General features: G+C 43.0%; 1 protein-coding gene across 4 annotated transcripts in view; it reads right to left on the bottom strand.

The window, feature by feature from the left end:
• Positions 1 to 17303, bottom strand: part of LOC137564232 (WAG22 antigen-like) — a 97070-nt gene that overhangs the window by 14038 nt on the left and 65729 nt on the right. For all 4 annotated transcript variants that reach the window (XM_068277831.1, XM_068277830.1, XM_068277832.1 and 1 more), the window contains 4 exons: positions 12036 to 12113; positions 8242 to 8289; positions 7240 to 7287; positions 4794 to 4826 (listed from right to left, as the gene is read on the bottom strand). In XM_068277831.1, coding sequence (XP_068133932.1) covers positions 4794 to 4826; positions 7240 to 7287; positions 8242 to 8289; positions 12036 to 12113 — 207 coding nt within the window. The remainder of the gene's footprint in view (positions 1 to 4793; positions 4827 to 7239; positions 7288 to 8241; positions 8290 to 12035; positions 12114 to 17303) is intronic.

Genomic DNA, 17303 nt, shown 5'->3' on the forward strand with positions numbered 1-17303 from the left:
AACGATCGTTCACACTTTTTGAACGCACGATTATCGTTCCGATTGTCGTTATCGTTCGTTTTTGAACGATCGTTATCGTACGTGTGTACTCAGCTTAAGAGTAGTGCAGATCCTGCATCCAGAGCAGGTTAATCTCAAGCGCCCCCTGCTGCACTCTGCAATAGGTAGCGGGGTGCACACTGGCAAGCTGGAGAGCCACAAAAGAATGTGGAGTGCATGTAAAAAATAAAAATAAAAAATGGCTGACAAAAGGTAATTATACAGAAACATGCTAACAGCTTTGTAGCAGAAACTTGCAGCCAACTATTAAGCATTTGTATGCACGTTGCAGCTACTATTATCTACAGTACTTATTACCATCTGCACTGAACCTTCTTTGACTTTCCCCAAGCATTCTCAGCAGATTTGATCACTGAGATGGAATTCGCTGATAGTCTTTAGCACAACATGCCACATTGATCGTAATTTTTAGAAAACTTTTTAGAGAATTGCTGAAAATCAATCAAACTTATCAAGCTGACTGGGCGGATAATCTTGATTGATCGAGGCTGGTGGAGCAGCGATGCTTAATCGATAGCCCATAGTCCTGCATTCCATTAAATGGTGCAATGTTGTAATTCAATGGATTTCATGAAAAAACTATGTGTAGTAGGTGAAAGGATTCAATCCCTCTATAGGCCTATACCCACTTTGTGATTTTTACATCGATTTTTCCGACAAGCAATGATTTTGTGAGCGACGAGCAGTCGTTTCCGCGATCTCATGAGGTATGTACAGGCGTGCGATTACACAAACAATGTTTGGTAATAACAACCGTCACAACGGATGGTATTTTTAAGATCCCCGATGGCTCCTGTGCAAAGTACTGCAATCGTTTGATCTCCCGTTCTCACCTGTGTGCAGTTGCGTGTTCCTGCAGGTTCAGAAGATGAATCAGGGAACCTCATTTGTCGGAAGGGGTCGCTGTGAGGTTCACCAATCCAACTTCAGGTGAGTATTTAGCTTAGGATCAGATTCAGAAGATCTGATGTGTATGTGCACCTTTACAGATGTATATAAACAAAAAACTATGAACACACTATTTTATGCTCTGCGACTCTAACTACCCCTCACTGGTGCAAACCAAGAACACTTTTTTAAAACGCTAGCATTTTAAAAAGCGCTTGGCTGATGTATTTGAATGGGATGGATAACACCGGAGCGATGTGTTTTTTCCCAAACGCAAACGCAGGTCGTGCAGCATTTCTGCTGATTTCTGAGCCTTAATGTTAAGTATAGGAAAGTGGAAAATCGCTCTGAAAAGCGCTGGATCAGAGTGATTTTCCAAGTGTTTGTTGTTACAGAAGCTGTTCAGTTCCAGCTCTACTGTAACAAAAAATTAAATAATGCTACACCAAAACGCTCCAAAAATCACTTGGCATAATTAGAAAATCGCTAGGCACATGCCTAGAATCGCTCTGAAAAATCACTTCAAAAGCGCTGAGCGTTTGCGATTACGCTATCGCTTTTTGGTGTGCACTGACCTTAAGTTTCTAAATGTCACTGATCTGACATCTGGGCATGAGACACCTGTCCTCTAAAAGGGAAGGGAAGTGGGCGGGGTAAAAAAATAGGCATTATTAATTTTGCCGTACAAGTAGTATGTACCTCGTAGATATGGAAATTTGTGGATAAAGCTGGGGACAGGGGGGTAGAGTTGCAGAATGTTGTACAATGCTTTTACTCTTTAGGTCCCTTTCACACTAGCACATTTTCATTGCGTTGCATTACCCATTTTTAACGCAGGGTAACGCTACAGCAATGAAAGTCTATGGGACATTTCATACCTGATATGATGCAATGCGGTGGAAGTAGGCAAATTACAGCTAGGGCAACAGCGCGTTATGGGCCAGCATCTGCGGTGACGTTCGTTAGCCAGAAGTCATGTAAGTCAATGGTACCGCAAATATTTTTACTTTTTAGCGTTGCAGTGCGCATGCACTGAAGCAAAATTTGTCAATACACTTGCTTGCAATACGTATTTCCGCCACAAGAAGTGAGAGGTAGAGAGCCTCACTCATACGGCTTGATTCACTAAACCGTGCTAACTCATAGCACGGCCGCGCTAGCGTTTTTGCGTGCAAACTGAACTTTCGCATGCAATTGCAAGTGAAAAGTTTGCCATTGCGCGCAAAAATGTGTGATTGTGTGCGAAAACACGCTCGAAAAAGCTAGCGCGGCCGTGCTATGAGTTAGCGCGGTTTAGTGAATCAAGCCCTAGGTATATTTTACAACATGAATTACAGCATGCATACAAAAAAGGCTGGCACCACAGAATAAAAATAAGCTCTTTATTGAAATGCCATTAAAATGACATAATAGTCAAAAAAATAGGCTTTGCCGCCTAAGCCTATTTTTTTTGACTATTATGTCATTTTAATGGCATTTCAATAAAGAGCTTATTTTTATTCTGTGGTGCCAGCCTTTTTTGTATGCATGCTGTATGGGCCTCATTGGTGCTGAGACCTTTGACTTGCAGGAACGCAGGAATTTCTCCTTTTACTGAGTGCTCCTCCACTCCACGAATTTTACACTATGAATTACATTAATATGCATTACCGCAAGGATCTACGAGATTTTTTTTTAGGGTTGCGGTGCGATCATACGATAGAGGCACATTGAAAACACCAGTTATAGATGTGAGACCGGTCCTAAGGTTTTGCACACACCAACCAATATAATTTTTATTTTCAAAACTGATTTATAGAATAGGAGCAAACATATATATATATATATATATATATATATATATATATATATATATATATATATATATATATATATATATATATATATATATATATATATATATATATATATACAAATACAGAGTGTGCTGCAGCCCCTCTGTATTTGTATATTTCTGATGGAGTCTGGGGACTTCCAGTGCTGCGTGCATGCTTTGCATAGAATTGCATAAAATTTGGTTTGTCCTGCTTATCCCTTGGCATTTATATACCGTATATACTCGCAAGCAAGCCGACCCGCATATAAGCCGACCCCCCAACTTTTACCTGAAAAAAAACAGGAAAAAATGATTGACCCTCGTATAAGTCGGGGGTAGGAAATGCTGGCCGCGTGATCCCCCCAGTGTGTCCCAATATAGCTAGTATAGTGCCCAGTATGGGTAGCTAGTGCCTCAGTATAGCTAGTAAAGTGCCCAGTATAGCTAGTAACCACGGACCACGGACCACATCACTCGCAAGCAAGCCGACCCCCCAACTTTTGGCCCACTTTTGGGGGGTCAAAAATTCGGCTTGCTTGCGAGTATATACGGTATATATATATTATTATATATTGTATATATACATATATTGTATAAACTAGCTGATGGCCCGGCGTTGGCCAGGCATGGTTTTGGCTGGTCACTCCAATATTCACCTAGGTGCTCCTTCAGTGTTGCTAACCTGGATGGGGTAGCTTGCCGGTGCACTCGTTCAGTAGGTTCACCACTCCAGCCACAGTAAATCCCAACAACAATGAGGGCAAGGCACTCCACGAGCTTCAAACTTGCATTTGTTTATTCAGAGCTTAGACACATACATGTTATGGGTCACCTGACTCATCCTCAAGTGAGGGTCAGGTGACCCGTAACATGTATGTGTCTAAGCTCTGAATAAACAAACGCAAGTTTGAAGCTCGTGGAGTGCCTTGTCCTCATTGTTGTTTTGATGTATTTGGCTGGTGTTGGAATGAAACAAATCTGACTGGCTGCGGCTCCACCTCCTTTTCTGAATTTGAACCCCAGTCACCCAACGACCAACTGTACCAGGTTTGAGGCTTGTGCCACTAACAGTGCAAGAATGGCTGCAATTAAATATTCCCCTTGAAAATAAAAAGGTGAATTTTGATTGGCTTTTGTAGGTTCCACCCACTTTTCTGAATACTAATCCCAGTCACCCAGTAACCAGCTGGTCAAAGTTTGAGAACCCTACCATGAGGGATGCTCAAATCCGACCCGGGAGACATCCGGATAGTTGCTATCTGGATATCTCCCAATAAAGCTGTGCGGGGGGGGGGGGGGGGGTCAATCTTACCAGAATGACATCTTCTTTCGTCCGTACGCGTTGCCTCCCACGATGCGCTCCAAGCGCCGCATGCCCCGGTCTCGTAACTACAAACACTTCCTCCATCTTGGGTGGCAACGCGTACGGACGAAAGAAGACGTCATTCTGGTAAGATTGACCCCCCCCCCCCCCGCCACTCTCCTCCGGGACCGGCGCATGCGGCGCTTGGAGCGCATCGTGGGAAGCAACGCGTACGGACGAAAGAAGACGTCATTCTGGTAAGATTGTCACCCCCCCCCGCCCGCACAGCTTTATTGGGAGATATCCGGTTAGAAACTATCCGGATGTCTCCCGGGTCGGATTTGAGCATCCCTGCCTACCATTAACAGTGTAAGAATGACTGCAGTTTACATTTTCCCAGTGAAATTTGTATTTGTCTCTGTCTACTTTTTGGTTATGGGGGTAAAAAGCATCCTATATGCTATTCCAGGTAATGTACTATGTGTGTGCCAAGTTTCATTCAAATCCGTTCAGCCATTGTTGCCTAATTGAGTAACAAACATCCAAACTGTTGCACTTATAATATTAGTAAGAGATATATAATATATATATATATATATATATATATATATATATATATATATATATATATATATATATATATATATATCTTGATTTTTTATAAATACTCATTTTAATGCACCAGTGGTAAACAAAATGACAACATTTTCCACATATTATACTCACAAGATATTTGGATACTTTTTCGACGAGTGGTCGCTGTATAAAGGAAACAAGAGTTGAACATTTTAGATGAATCGGGTTGTCTTGATAATGTACAAAGTACCATAACATATCTGATGTCAGGATATTCAGAACAAATCAGTAAAAGATAAATTCCTATTGTTTTTTGGTTGTTACTTTGAGTTAGGTTCAGCATACACGCAAGGCCGGATTTACCATAAGGCACTATAGGCACGTGCCTACAGGCGCCTGTTGATGGAAAGGCAGCTTACTCCCCTCCCCAAGTGACTCCCTACCTCCTTTCCTATGCAGAGTCCTGAGCAGAGCATGAATGAGAGGTTACTCACCCGAGTCTGGCATTCCACAGTTCAGATCTCCCTTCAGTTGGGGGCACCTCTAGCTACCTAATGCTTGGGGGCACCTCCAGCTACTTAATACTGAGGATAGCTCTGGCTGCCTAATTCTAAGGGGCACCTGTACCTAACTATGACATGCAAGGGAAGTAAGGGAGAAACAACAGCTGGGTCAGCCAGCACACTGGTGTTTGTAGATACATGGAGGGCGGAGTCTAGGGTGCCAGGATATCGGTGCCTACAGGCTCCTGTGATGTAAATCCGGGCCTATGATACACGGGTCAATTACCGCCCAATATGCTAAGTTGGTTGCTGCTTCTCTGGCTGAACTGTAATAGGATAGTGATAAATTCCAATATATTTAATTAAAAATGTATCGAGAATCGATGGAATCATAAAGCCTGGTACACACATCCAATCTTGAGTGGACAATTTTACCACTTCCATGTAGTATGAGCACTTGCCTGAACAATCTGTTCATAGTATTCAGAATCTGTTGGCTCTCATGGTATATGGAGGTGGTAAAAGTGGTCAGCCATTGGCCAATCAAAATTACATGTGTGTACCAGGCTTAAAGGAAACAAAGTTAAATAATGATGGCCGGTGTTACTTACTTTGGGCTTCCTCCAGCCCCCTGTACTTCTCCTGGTCCCGCACAGATGTTCCTCTCTGCTTCAATCAGCAGCTGTGGCCCTCCAAAAGCTGCATAAGCAGGCCCGAGTTGTGCACCTCTTGTTGGCATTCCCAAGGACGGGAGCGTTCTCCACTTGTGCAGCTGTAAAAATTGCATCTGTGCATGTGCCGTACACTCCTGACAATGGGAGTCCAATTGAGGAGGTGCGCATGCGCAGTAGCCTGCCACTGGCTCAGGTGGCCAGCTTTCAGAAAGGCACTGCTGTTGAACAGAGCAGAGCAAAAATTATGGTGAGGGGCCAGAAGGAATACAGGAGGCTGGAAGAAGCCCCAGGTAAATTAAACTGGCAACTTTTATTTCACTTTAGTTACCCTTAAAACGGTGTCATTTGATGTGGCCTTCAATCCCCCACAAGAGCTCCATATAGGGAAACCAGTACTGCAAGCAAGTTTGTTGCTCTGTAGAGTATGCAGCCATATGATGCCCATTAATGATACAATCCTGACTGTACAATCTTACAACCTTTATGTAATATGAGGGAATACCTGAAGTATACATTCAAAGCATATTCAGTCAGTTTACATTTCTACTACATACATTTGTACAGTCAGGATGATATCATTGATAAATACCTTTACACTAAAGCTGCATACAGACACCAGATCATAAAGACCACCTCGGGCAAGAATTAAGCATGTGTGTGTGTACAGAGGTTCTGCCTGCAGGCTAGAGACAAGTTTGTATAGAACTCTGCCACAAACTGTCATTCGAAGGATCAAGCCCCGATCCCTACCGGGGAACAGAGATTAAAGGTGTGTACATAGCTTCAGTTTAAAGAACAACTATCAAAGGAATAGTTTTTCTGTAAACCCCATATTCCTGAAAAAATGTTAGCCAGCAACACTAAAAAGCTTTTCAGACGTCTCTCACCACAGCCAGTATGAAAAAAATGCAGTGTTTACCAGCTGTTTGTAACAATTTTGTATTGGCATTGGGGGGAGGCAGATCTGTACTATGTAGCTAGGTTACACTTCTCCCTGGCTGTAAACTATTTACACTGCTAAGGCACAGAGAGAGACAGAGATAGGATCAGGCACACAGCTGCAGATGATGTTATTTACAAACTATGTGTAGGTATATGTCTGCTTTCTATCATTCTGAACTCATTTTACTCAAAGCATTACTGCTGGTGAGGACTGTCTCTGTATGCTGGATGTGCTGGACACAGTCCTCCATAGTAATCCCCACAGTGAGGACTCTATTCTGTCCTTTTTTTTTTTTTTTTTTTTTTTTGTGGCACAAATGAAAAGATGAAAAAAAAATCGCTTGTATTGCTATTTGCTAGTAATTACTGGAAATATATGTGGCATTTAGAATTTTAGCTAACTTTGATAGTTGTCCTTTAATTTCTTCAACTTGCTACAAATGTGATTCAAATCTACAATTGGCATATGTGTCTTACCACTGGTCTACCGGAAGGTGTAGTTAACAATCCAAGGTCAAAAGAAGCCTGCAATATGTATGAAAAGAAGTTCATAATTGTTAATTAAACATTCTAAACACCAAAACACACACATACACACACATATTTACATTTCTATTTTAAAATACCATCTCCCTCTAATGTCTGTATGTGTACAGAGAGGTACTTCTAAATGTAATATACAGTATTGGAAGACCTGTCTCTCTTAGAGTAATACGCTGTTCATCTTGTATTGCTGCTGGGGCAAAACTGTTTATATAGAACTCTGCCACAAACTGTCATTCGAAGGATCAAGCCCCGATCCCTACCGGGGAACAGAGATTAAAGGTGTGTACATAGCTTCAGTTTAAAGAACAACTATCAAAGGAATAGTTTTTCTGTAAACCCCATATTCCTGAAAAAATGTTAGCCAGCAACACTAAAAAGCTTTTCAGACGTCTCTCACCACAGCCAGTATGAAAAAAATGCAGTGTTTACCAGCTGTTTGTAACAATTTTGTATTGGCATTGGGGGGAGGCAGATCTGTACTATGTAGCTAGGTTACACTTCTCCCTGGCTGTAAACTATTTACACTGCTAAGGCACAGAGAGAGACAGAGATAGGATCAGGCACACAGCTGCAGATGATGTTATTTACAAACTATGTGTAGGTATATGTCTGCTTTCTATCATTCTGAACTCATTTTACTCAAAGCATTACTGCTGGTGAGGACTGTCTCTGTATGCTGGATGTGCTGGACACAGTCCTCCATAGTAATCCCCACAGTGAGGACTCTATTCTGTCCTTTTTTTTTTTTTTTTTTTTTTTTTTTTGTGGCACAAATGAAAAGATGAAAAAAAAATCGCTTGTATTGCTATTTGCTAGTAATTACTGGAAATATATGTGGCATTTAGAATTTTAGCTAACTTTGATAGTTGTCCTTTAATTTCTTCAACTTGCTACAAATGTGATTCAAATCTACAATTGGCATATGTGTCTTACCACTGGTCTACCGGAAGGTGTAGTTAACAATCCAAGGTCAAAAGAAGCCTGCAATATGTATGAAAAGAAGTTCATAATTGTTAATTAAACATTCTAAACACCAAAACACACACATACACACACATATTTACATTTCTATTTTAAAATACCATCTCCCTCTAATGTCTGTATGTGTACAGAGAGGTACTTCTAAATGTAATATACAGTATTGGAAGACCTGTCTCTCTTAGAGTAATACGCTGTTCATCTTGTATTGCTGCTGGGGCAAAACTGTTTAAGGACCACTATCACAAAAATATGTACAGTTTAAAACACATGAGAACACATAAATCAAAAGTACATTTCTGCCAGAGTAAAATGTGCTACAAATAATTTTTCTCCTATGTTGCTGTCACTTACAGTAGGTAGTAAAAATCTGACAGAACTGACAGGTTTTGCACTAGCTCATCTCCTCTTGGGAGATTCTCAGGGTTTTCTTTATTTTCAAAAGCACTTAGCGAACGGCAGTCTGTGAAAACAAGAAGGGGGGTGGTCTGCATCTTTGTATAGTTCTTTTCCAGGGAGTGCTTTTGTAAAGAATAAATTAAATATTCAGAATCCCCCATGAGGAGATGGACTTGTCAAAAACATGACTTTTTGTCACACTTCTACCAACTACTGTAAGAGACATCAACATAGGAGAAAAGTGACAGCAAAACAATTGACAGCGCTCCAAGGCTGCAAATGAAATGAAACCACCGGAGGTGTGCAGATTCCCCCCCCCCCGGGCGAAAATTCACACCTTAAATACAAATCATATGCAAATGATGCACTAATCCCTAATCTAAAAATATGAATGCAAACTGAAGCACATGGATGCAGCTTGCTATAAGTATACTTAGGTTTGTTTTGTACAGTAGGAGAGATTGGCAGCGCTTCCAGACAGAGGCTGCACCCGAATACACTACCTGCATAGTTGTGCAGAGCTCGAAAAACAGGCAAATTACACAGCTTGCATTCAAAACAGGAACAGCAAAGGAGGGTGTTAGCTGCAGCATAAATAATATGTGAACAAATGATTCCCTACTAGACTCTTCCACAGCAATGAAGTGCCCCCACGGAAGAGACCTAACCTCTAGTTAAAACATAATTCTTACCTGGTGCTGCTAGTCATAAAAGGTATATTTTTTTATTTTCAAGAGACAGCAAAAGAGGAGGAGGAGTAATGTATGCCATTTTACTCTGGAAAAAACATATTTCTTATTTGTATGTGTATTTAAATTTTTAGATTTTTTCTTTTTTTTGCAATAGTGGTCCTTTGTGGTATTATAGCAATATAGCACTTGAGCAGTGGCAAGAGTTAGTGGAGGATAGAACAGAACGCATCCCACTCTTCCCTTTTAAGAGGAACTTTACTGAATAGAATGTAATGAGTAAAATTACTTATTTTTTACAATATTTATTTTGTAATTTATTCAGTCAGAGTCTTCCCAATATTTCATCACCCTGATTTGCATTATAAAATGTATCTCAGGAGGTGCCATCTTTACTGCTGGCAGGTACATCACTGCAGAATGTTTGTTTACTATGTGTTCTGAAGCCAGAATAAATAATGCCCTGAGAGAAGAATTCCACATAGATAAACAGCCTAGTCTAAGCAACACTGGCAGGGCGGAGCTACATACTAATATACAACAATACATAGATATAAGGTGTGTTTCTGATGCTGAAACCAGGATAATTCATGTAAAAATTGGGTATCTTGAATATTTTACTATATTCTACTATATGTCCATCTTTTACATATTACTTTATCAGAAGTGATGGGGAATCTCTCCGATCACAGATATAACAAAAAATTGATAGACTGTAAGAGTTGGAATCTTTTATAGGTTTTATGGATGCCACTCTCATTTTTTAGGTCCGAATTCCTAACTCCACAACTCTTGACAAGTTGACAACCACATAAACGAAGGTCCTTTTACACAAAGAGGAACTCCAGAGTAACAAACATCCAAACATTCAAACTGTCGCATTGATAATATTAGCGATATATATGTACATATATATATATATATGTACATATATATATATATATATATATATATATATATTATATATATATATATATATATATATATATATATATATATATATATATATATATACAGGATCTTCTCAAATAATTAGCATATTGTGTTAAGATTCATTATTTTCTGTAATGTACTGATAAACATTAGACTTTCATACATTTTAGATTCAAATACACACAACTGAAGTAGTTCAAGCCTTTTATTGTTTTAATATCGATGATTTTGGCATACAGCTCATGAAAACCCCAAATTCCTATCTCAAAAAATTAGCATATTTCATCCGACCAATAAAAGAAAAGTGTTTTTAAAACAAAAAAAGTCAACCTTCAAATAATTATGTTCAGTTATGCACTCAATACTTGGTCGGGAATCCTTTTGCAGAAATGACTGCTTCAATGCGGCGTGGCATGGAGGCAATCAGCCTGTGGCACTGCTCAGGTGTTATGGAGGCCCAGGATGCTTCGATAGAGGCCTTAAGCTCATCCAGAGTGTTGGGTCTTGCGTCTCTCAACTTTCTCTTCACAATATCCCACAGATTCTTTATGGGGTTCAGGTCAGGAGAGTTGGCAGACCAATTGAGCACAGTAATACCATGGTCAGTAAACCATTTACCAGTGGTTTTGGCACTGTGAGCAGGTGCCAGGTCGTGCTGAAAAATGAAATCTTCATCTCCATAAAGCTTTTCAGCAGATGGGAGCATGAAGTGCTCCAAAATCTCCTGATAGTTAGCTGCATTGACCCTGCCCTTGATAAAACACAGTGGACCAACACCAGCAGCTGACATGGCATCCCAGACCATCACTGACTGTGGGTACTTGACTCTGGACTTCAGGGATTTTGGCATTTCCCTCTCCCCAGTCTTCCTCCAGACTCTGGGCCCTTGATTTCCGAATGACATGCAAAAGTTGCTCTCATCCGAAAAAAGTACTTTGGACCACTGAGCAACAGTCCAGTGCTGCTTCTCTGTGCCCAGGTCAGCCGCTTCTGCCGCTGTTTCTTGTTCAAAAGTGGGTTCATGCTTCCATCTGCTGAGAAGCTTTATGGAGATGAAGATTTCATTTTTCAGCACGACCTGGCACCTGCTCACAGTGCCAAAACCACTGGTAAATGATTTACTGACCATGGTATTACTGTGCTCAATTGGCCTGCCAACTCTCCTGACCTGAGCCTCATAGAGAATCTGTGGGATATTGTGAAGAGAAAGTTGAGAGACGCAAGACCCAACACTCTGGATGAGCTTAAGGCCGCTATCGGAGCATCCTGGGCCTCCATAACACCAGAGCAGTGCCACAGGCTGATTGCCTCCATGCCACACCGCATTGAAGCAGTAATTTCTGCAAAAGGATTCCCGACCAAGTATTGAGTGCATAACTGAACATAATTATTTGAAGGTTGACTTTTTTTGTTTTAAAAACACTTTTCTTTTATTGGTCGGATGAAATATGCTAATTTTTTGAGATAGCAAATTTGGGTTTTCATGAGCTGTATGCCAAAATCATCAATATTAAAACAATAAAAGGCTTGAACTACTTCAGTTGTGTGTATTGGAATCTAAAAATATGTGAAAGTCTAATGTTTATCAGTACATTACAGAAAATAATGAACTTTATCACAATATGCTAATTTTTTTAGAAGATCCTGTATATATATATATATATATATATATATTATGCATATATACTGTATATAATGATTTATTATTGTATTTCAAAGTTTCTTTACCAGCACATCAGCCAGCACATCAGTAATGGCCCTAAGCATATATTGCAGAGTTCTATCCTTATCAGCAGCTAGGTCATTCTGTAATAAAAAGAGCAGAAAGGGCACATTTATTATAGCAGCACAGGTACATGACTGGTGGTATTACGCTTGAACTCCTACATCATAATCAGTGCCAAGGATGGCTACTTTATGCATGTGCAGTATCTGTCTCCAGAATCTGAGATAGAAAAGGAACGTTTGTACTAAAGGGTGTAGAGCAGAAAGCTGTATGACATGAAGAAGATTCCAGGATGATCAGTGGAACAATCTACGACTGCTTCAACCTCTTCACATCGGGAAATGGATATAGTTCACCCATGTAGAGACACCAGCTGTATTTTGAATGGTCCCAACAAACCTTGCTTTTTAGCTTGACCGATGGGACTTGCTAAGTTGCTATCAATTTGAAACCGATTCCTGCTGCATCCATCTGCTGTGTATGTTTCATCTCTAATCTGACCTGCACTCAATTTGAAACCGATTCCTGCTGCATCCATCTGCTGTGTATGTTTCATCTCTAATATATTACATGTGGCTCATTTCTGCTGTCCTGCTCTGCTTTTCATATTAGTAGCGCCTAAGTAACATATTTACATTGTAATTTACTACTTGCTATTGAAATTCTGGCTTTTGTTTCACACTGCTGGCCTATCTGTAATTTCAAACAAAGTTGTAACACCTACAAGCTTGTTTGATTTGCAGGAGACTATAGTGGCCCTCCCCCCTGCTTAATTGCAAATCGTCTGCCAGACCATCCTGATTACTCATTTGCTCTGATGCTGTGTGTATATCAGGAGGTCTGGTAGCCGGGCCGGCCGACTTCGGGTCGTCTTCTAAGGGTCGTTTCAAAGGGTGGAAATTAACCAGAATTTACCAGAATTCAACAGCAATTCAGCAGAAATCAGCATTACACCAAAGTAACTTCCTCAATCTTTTAGCCTCACCTGCATTCCTGATCACTATCCAAACCTCACACACATTGCTTCCTCTCTCCTACTCCATGCATTTTCCACCGTTCTCTACACATCTACCTCTGTCCAAACCACTGCCAGCCTCCTCTCCACACAACGTAATGCACCCCTTCCCCCCAGTCCTTTCTCTGGCTCACCCACACTTCACCCACCATATTATTACCAATCCTTTGCCACCCCTCCACCACTACCACATGCTATTCCTCCACCTGCTTCTCCAGCTGGTCCCAGTGCTTTCTCCCTCCATCCTCAACCCACCCATTCCTAGACCCTCACTGGTCCCCAAACTCCCAGCCAACCCCCTTCCAGCCCCTCCACACTCCTCTTGCATCCGCAGACCACACCATAATAATCTCATTCCCATCCATACAACCCCCAGGCACTCTCTCCCTCTGTTTTGTGGTCTATGGAATGCCAGATCTGTCCGCAACAAGCTCACATCCATCCATGAGCTCTTCCTCTCTAAATCCCTCACCTTCCTCGCCCTCACAGAGACATGGCTCACCCCCTCTGACTGTACCGCAGCCGCTGCTCTCTCCTATGGGGGACTGCATCTCAGTCACACCCCCAGACCTGACAACAGGTCTGGAGGAGGAGTGGGTCTGCTTCTCTCCGCACCATGCACCTTCCGGGTCCTATCACCGCCCCCTTCCCTGCACTTCTCATCCTTCGAGGCCCATGTAATCCGCCTGTACCAACCTCTCCCAGCCATTATTGCGGTCCTATATCACCCCCCATCTGCTCCAACTTCACTCTTCCTGGACAACCTGGCCTCCTGGCTCCCCCACATCCTGTCATCTGACCTCCCCACCATCATACTCGGGGATTTCAACTTACCTATCGATGAGCCTATCTCCACTGCTGCCAAGCAGCTACTCTCCCTCACCAAATCCCTTGGTCTCTCTCAGCACACAAATTCCACCACCCACCGCGCTGGTCATACTCTTGACCTCATATTCTCAAAGTCCACCTCCCTCAGCAACCTGGACATCGCACCTTTCCCTATCTCTGACCATCACCTCCTCACCTTCACTATCTCCCCACCAACAACTTCTCTCCCCACCCCTCAGCCTGGTCGATGGCAGAGAGACCTACGTAATCTCAGCCCAAATGTCCTAGCAAGTCCCCTTCTCTCCCTCTCCTCCCACCTACCCACCCTAACATGCCCCAATGAAGCGGCTGCACAATATAACCTTGCCCTCTCATCTGCTTTAGATCAAGCTGCCCCCTCAATCTTCCGCCCTATCAAGCCCCCCAACCCCCAACCCTGGCACAACACCCACACACGTAACCTCAGGAAAGAAACTCGAGCAGCCGAACGGAAATGGAGGAAATCACATCTCAATGCTGACTTCCTAGATTACAAGGCCAAACTGTTACTCTTCCACACTGCCCTCTCCGAGGCTAAACAAAGGTACTTTGCAGCACTGATTGTAACCCAAGCTTCCAACCCTCGACAGCTTTTTGCTACCTTCAATTCCCTCCTCAACCCCACTCCTCCCCCTCCCAGCTCCTCCCTCTCAGCCAATGACCTTGCCAACCACTTCACCACTAAAATTGCAACAATACGCAATGAAATTTCCCCCCTCCATCCCTCCCTTACCAATGCGTCTCAGGTTGTCCCCTTGCCTTCCCTCCCAGCGGCTCCCTTGTCTCATCCACCCCTCGCCTCTTTTGCTCCTGCCACCATTGATGAAGTCAGCCTGCTGCTAGTGGCTTCCCCCCCCCCCCCCCACATCCTCTCCCTGTGATCCGGTACCCGCGAATACTCTTCGTCCCCACTTCTCTGACCTGGCCCCAGTCCTCACCTCCTTGTTCAATCTCTCCCTTTCCACAGGCATCTTCCCCAAAGCATTCAAACAGGCCACTGTGCTTCCCCTGCTGAAAAAACCCTCACTCGACCCATCCCTACCCTCAAACTACCGCCCAATCTCCCTCCTTCCCTATGCTTCTAAACTCCTCGAACGCCTAGTCCACCAGCGCATTACCCAATACATCAACACCAATGCCCTACTTGACCCCCTACAGTCTGGATTCCGACCTGCGCACTCAACTGAAACAGCCCTCGCCAAGGTGGTCAACGACCTTACCCTTGCCAAGGCCAAAGGCAGTTATTCCATCCTGCTCCTCCTTGACCTCTCTGCAGCATTTGACACTGTTGACCACTCCCTCCTCCTCCAATCACTACAGTCCATGGGCATCCATGGGCTTGCCTTGGCCTGGATCTCCTCCTACCTATCCAATCGCTCCTTCACCACTTCCTTCAATGGCTCCTCCTCAACTCCTGCCCCCCTTTCAGTTGGGGTCCCCCAGGGCTCTGTTCTAGGCCCCCTTCTTTTCTCCATATACACTTCCTCAATTGGCAAGCTTATCTCCTCCCTGGGCTTCAATTACCACCTTTATGCAGATGACACTCAGATTTACCTCCATACCCCCGATCTCTCAGCCACCACCATAAACAAGGTCTCCTCGTGTCTCTCAGCAATTTCCTCCTGGATGTCAGCTAGGTTCCTAAAGCTTAACCTAGACAAAACTGAGCTCCTGATCCTTCCACCCCATGCTGCTGCACCCATCCCAGGTTTCCACCTCACAATCGACAACACAACCATTCTCCCTACCTCCCAGGCCCGCTGCCTGGGTGTCACCTTGGACTCTGACCTCTCCTTCATCCCACACATCCAAAACATCACAAGAGCCTGCAATTTCCACCTCCGTAATATCTCCAAGATCCGCCCATTCTTAACCCCGGACACGACCAAACTGCTCATCCATGCCCTCATCATCTCCCGCCTTGATTACTGTAACTCACTCCTTTCTGGCCTCCCCCTGAAACGCACTGCCCCCCTTCAATCAGTGATGAACGCGGCTGCAAGACTCATCCATTCTTCGCACCGCTCTGCATCCACATCTCCCCTTTGTGAATCCATGCACTGGCTCCCTATCCGTCTCAGGATAAGTTTCAAGATCCTATGCCTGGCGTATAAATCTGTGCACAAAACATGCCCTACCTACATCTCGCAGCTTGTTCACAAGTATACACCAGGTCGCCCCCTCCGTTCCTCCAACGACCTTCGCCTCACCACCCCGCGCATTTCACACTACCATGCCCGCCTGCAGAATTTCTCAAGAGCTGCCCCCACCCTCTGGAATGCCCTTCCACCACCCATCAGACTTGCTCCCTCTTTCAACACATTCAAGCAAGCCCTCAAAACCCACCTCTTTATGATGGCCTACCCACCTCCTACCACACAGTAACTCTCTAAGGAATATTTAACAGCCCCCCCTAGTGTTTCCACCCCTCCCTTTAGATTGTAAGCCTCTGGCAGGGTCCTCCACTCCCTAGTGTAATCTACAGGATCATGTGCTCCTGTCCTATGACAGCCTGTACTTGTATTACTGGGCCTACCTAACCAGCCCATATTGCATGATCATGTATTTTGTACAATTTGTATGTATAACTTTGTTCTATGTGTATAACCCTATGTATGTCATCCTTGTATCATTGTATATATTTATTTTCCAGCGCTGCGTAATATGTTGGCGCTTTATAAATACAATAAATAATAATAATAATAATATCTGTTGCCCAACAAAGTGGCGGCCTCATATGCAGTATGTATAAATAGTTATATCCTAAGCAGAGGATGGTTAGAGTAAGCTGACAGCAGTATTTTTCTAAAAAAGGAACCAATAAACCCATTTTTGGGGGGTCTAATAGTTATTTTCTCATTGCACATTTTTCACCAGGTCTAAAATAATCCTCTAATTTATAGGGTAAGGGTTCTGCTATATATAAAGTCTTCTGTTACATTATTTAGCATAATTGGAATGTAAGAAATACGATGTTACAGTTTACTGGTACTACTGGATCTACATTATTCATATAGATAGGGGTTTTTGTTACACCCCGGTGCCTCCTATGAGCAAATAGGGCAGAATTGTGATACACTTTGGTGGAAAAATGTCCTCACACTGACCCCTATTCAATAAAAAAGACGCTGAATCGAAAAAATAACTTGTGATATAAATTGTATGTGTAGTTGGGATATTGAATAGAACATTAGTAGCAAAGAAAAGAGTCTCTCGGGGAGATACGTAGAGGCCGTACTTCTTTTGCGCAGACTGGCTAAAGTTATGGGACCCGGTACCGAAGAGGGAGAGGACTGAGTACGTCGACGTGGGAGCGATCCGTGCGCATGGGGCTGGAGGAAGCCCCAGGTATGTATAAAACTTTTAGCTTATCTCAGCTCTGGTTTCC

The sequence above is a fragment of the Hyperolius riggenbachi genome, chromosome 3, assembly GCF_040937935.1.
Source record: "Hyperolius riggenbachi isolate aHypRig1 chromosome 3, aHypRig1.pri, whole genome shotgun sequence".
Lineage (NCBI taxonomy): Eukaryota > Metazoa > Chordata > Amphibia > Anura > Hyperoliidae > Hyperolius > Hyperolius riggenbachi.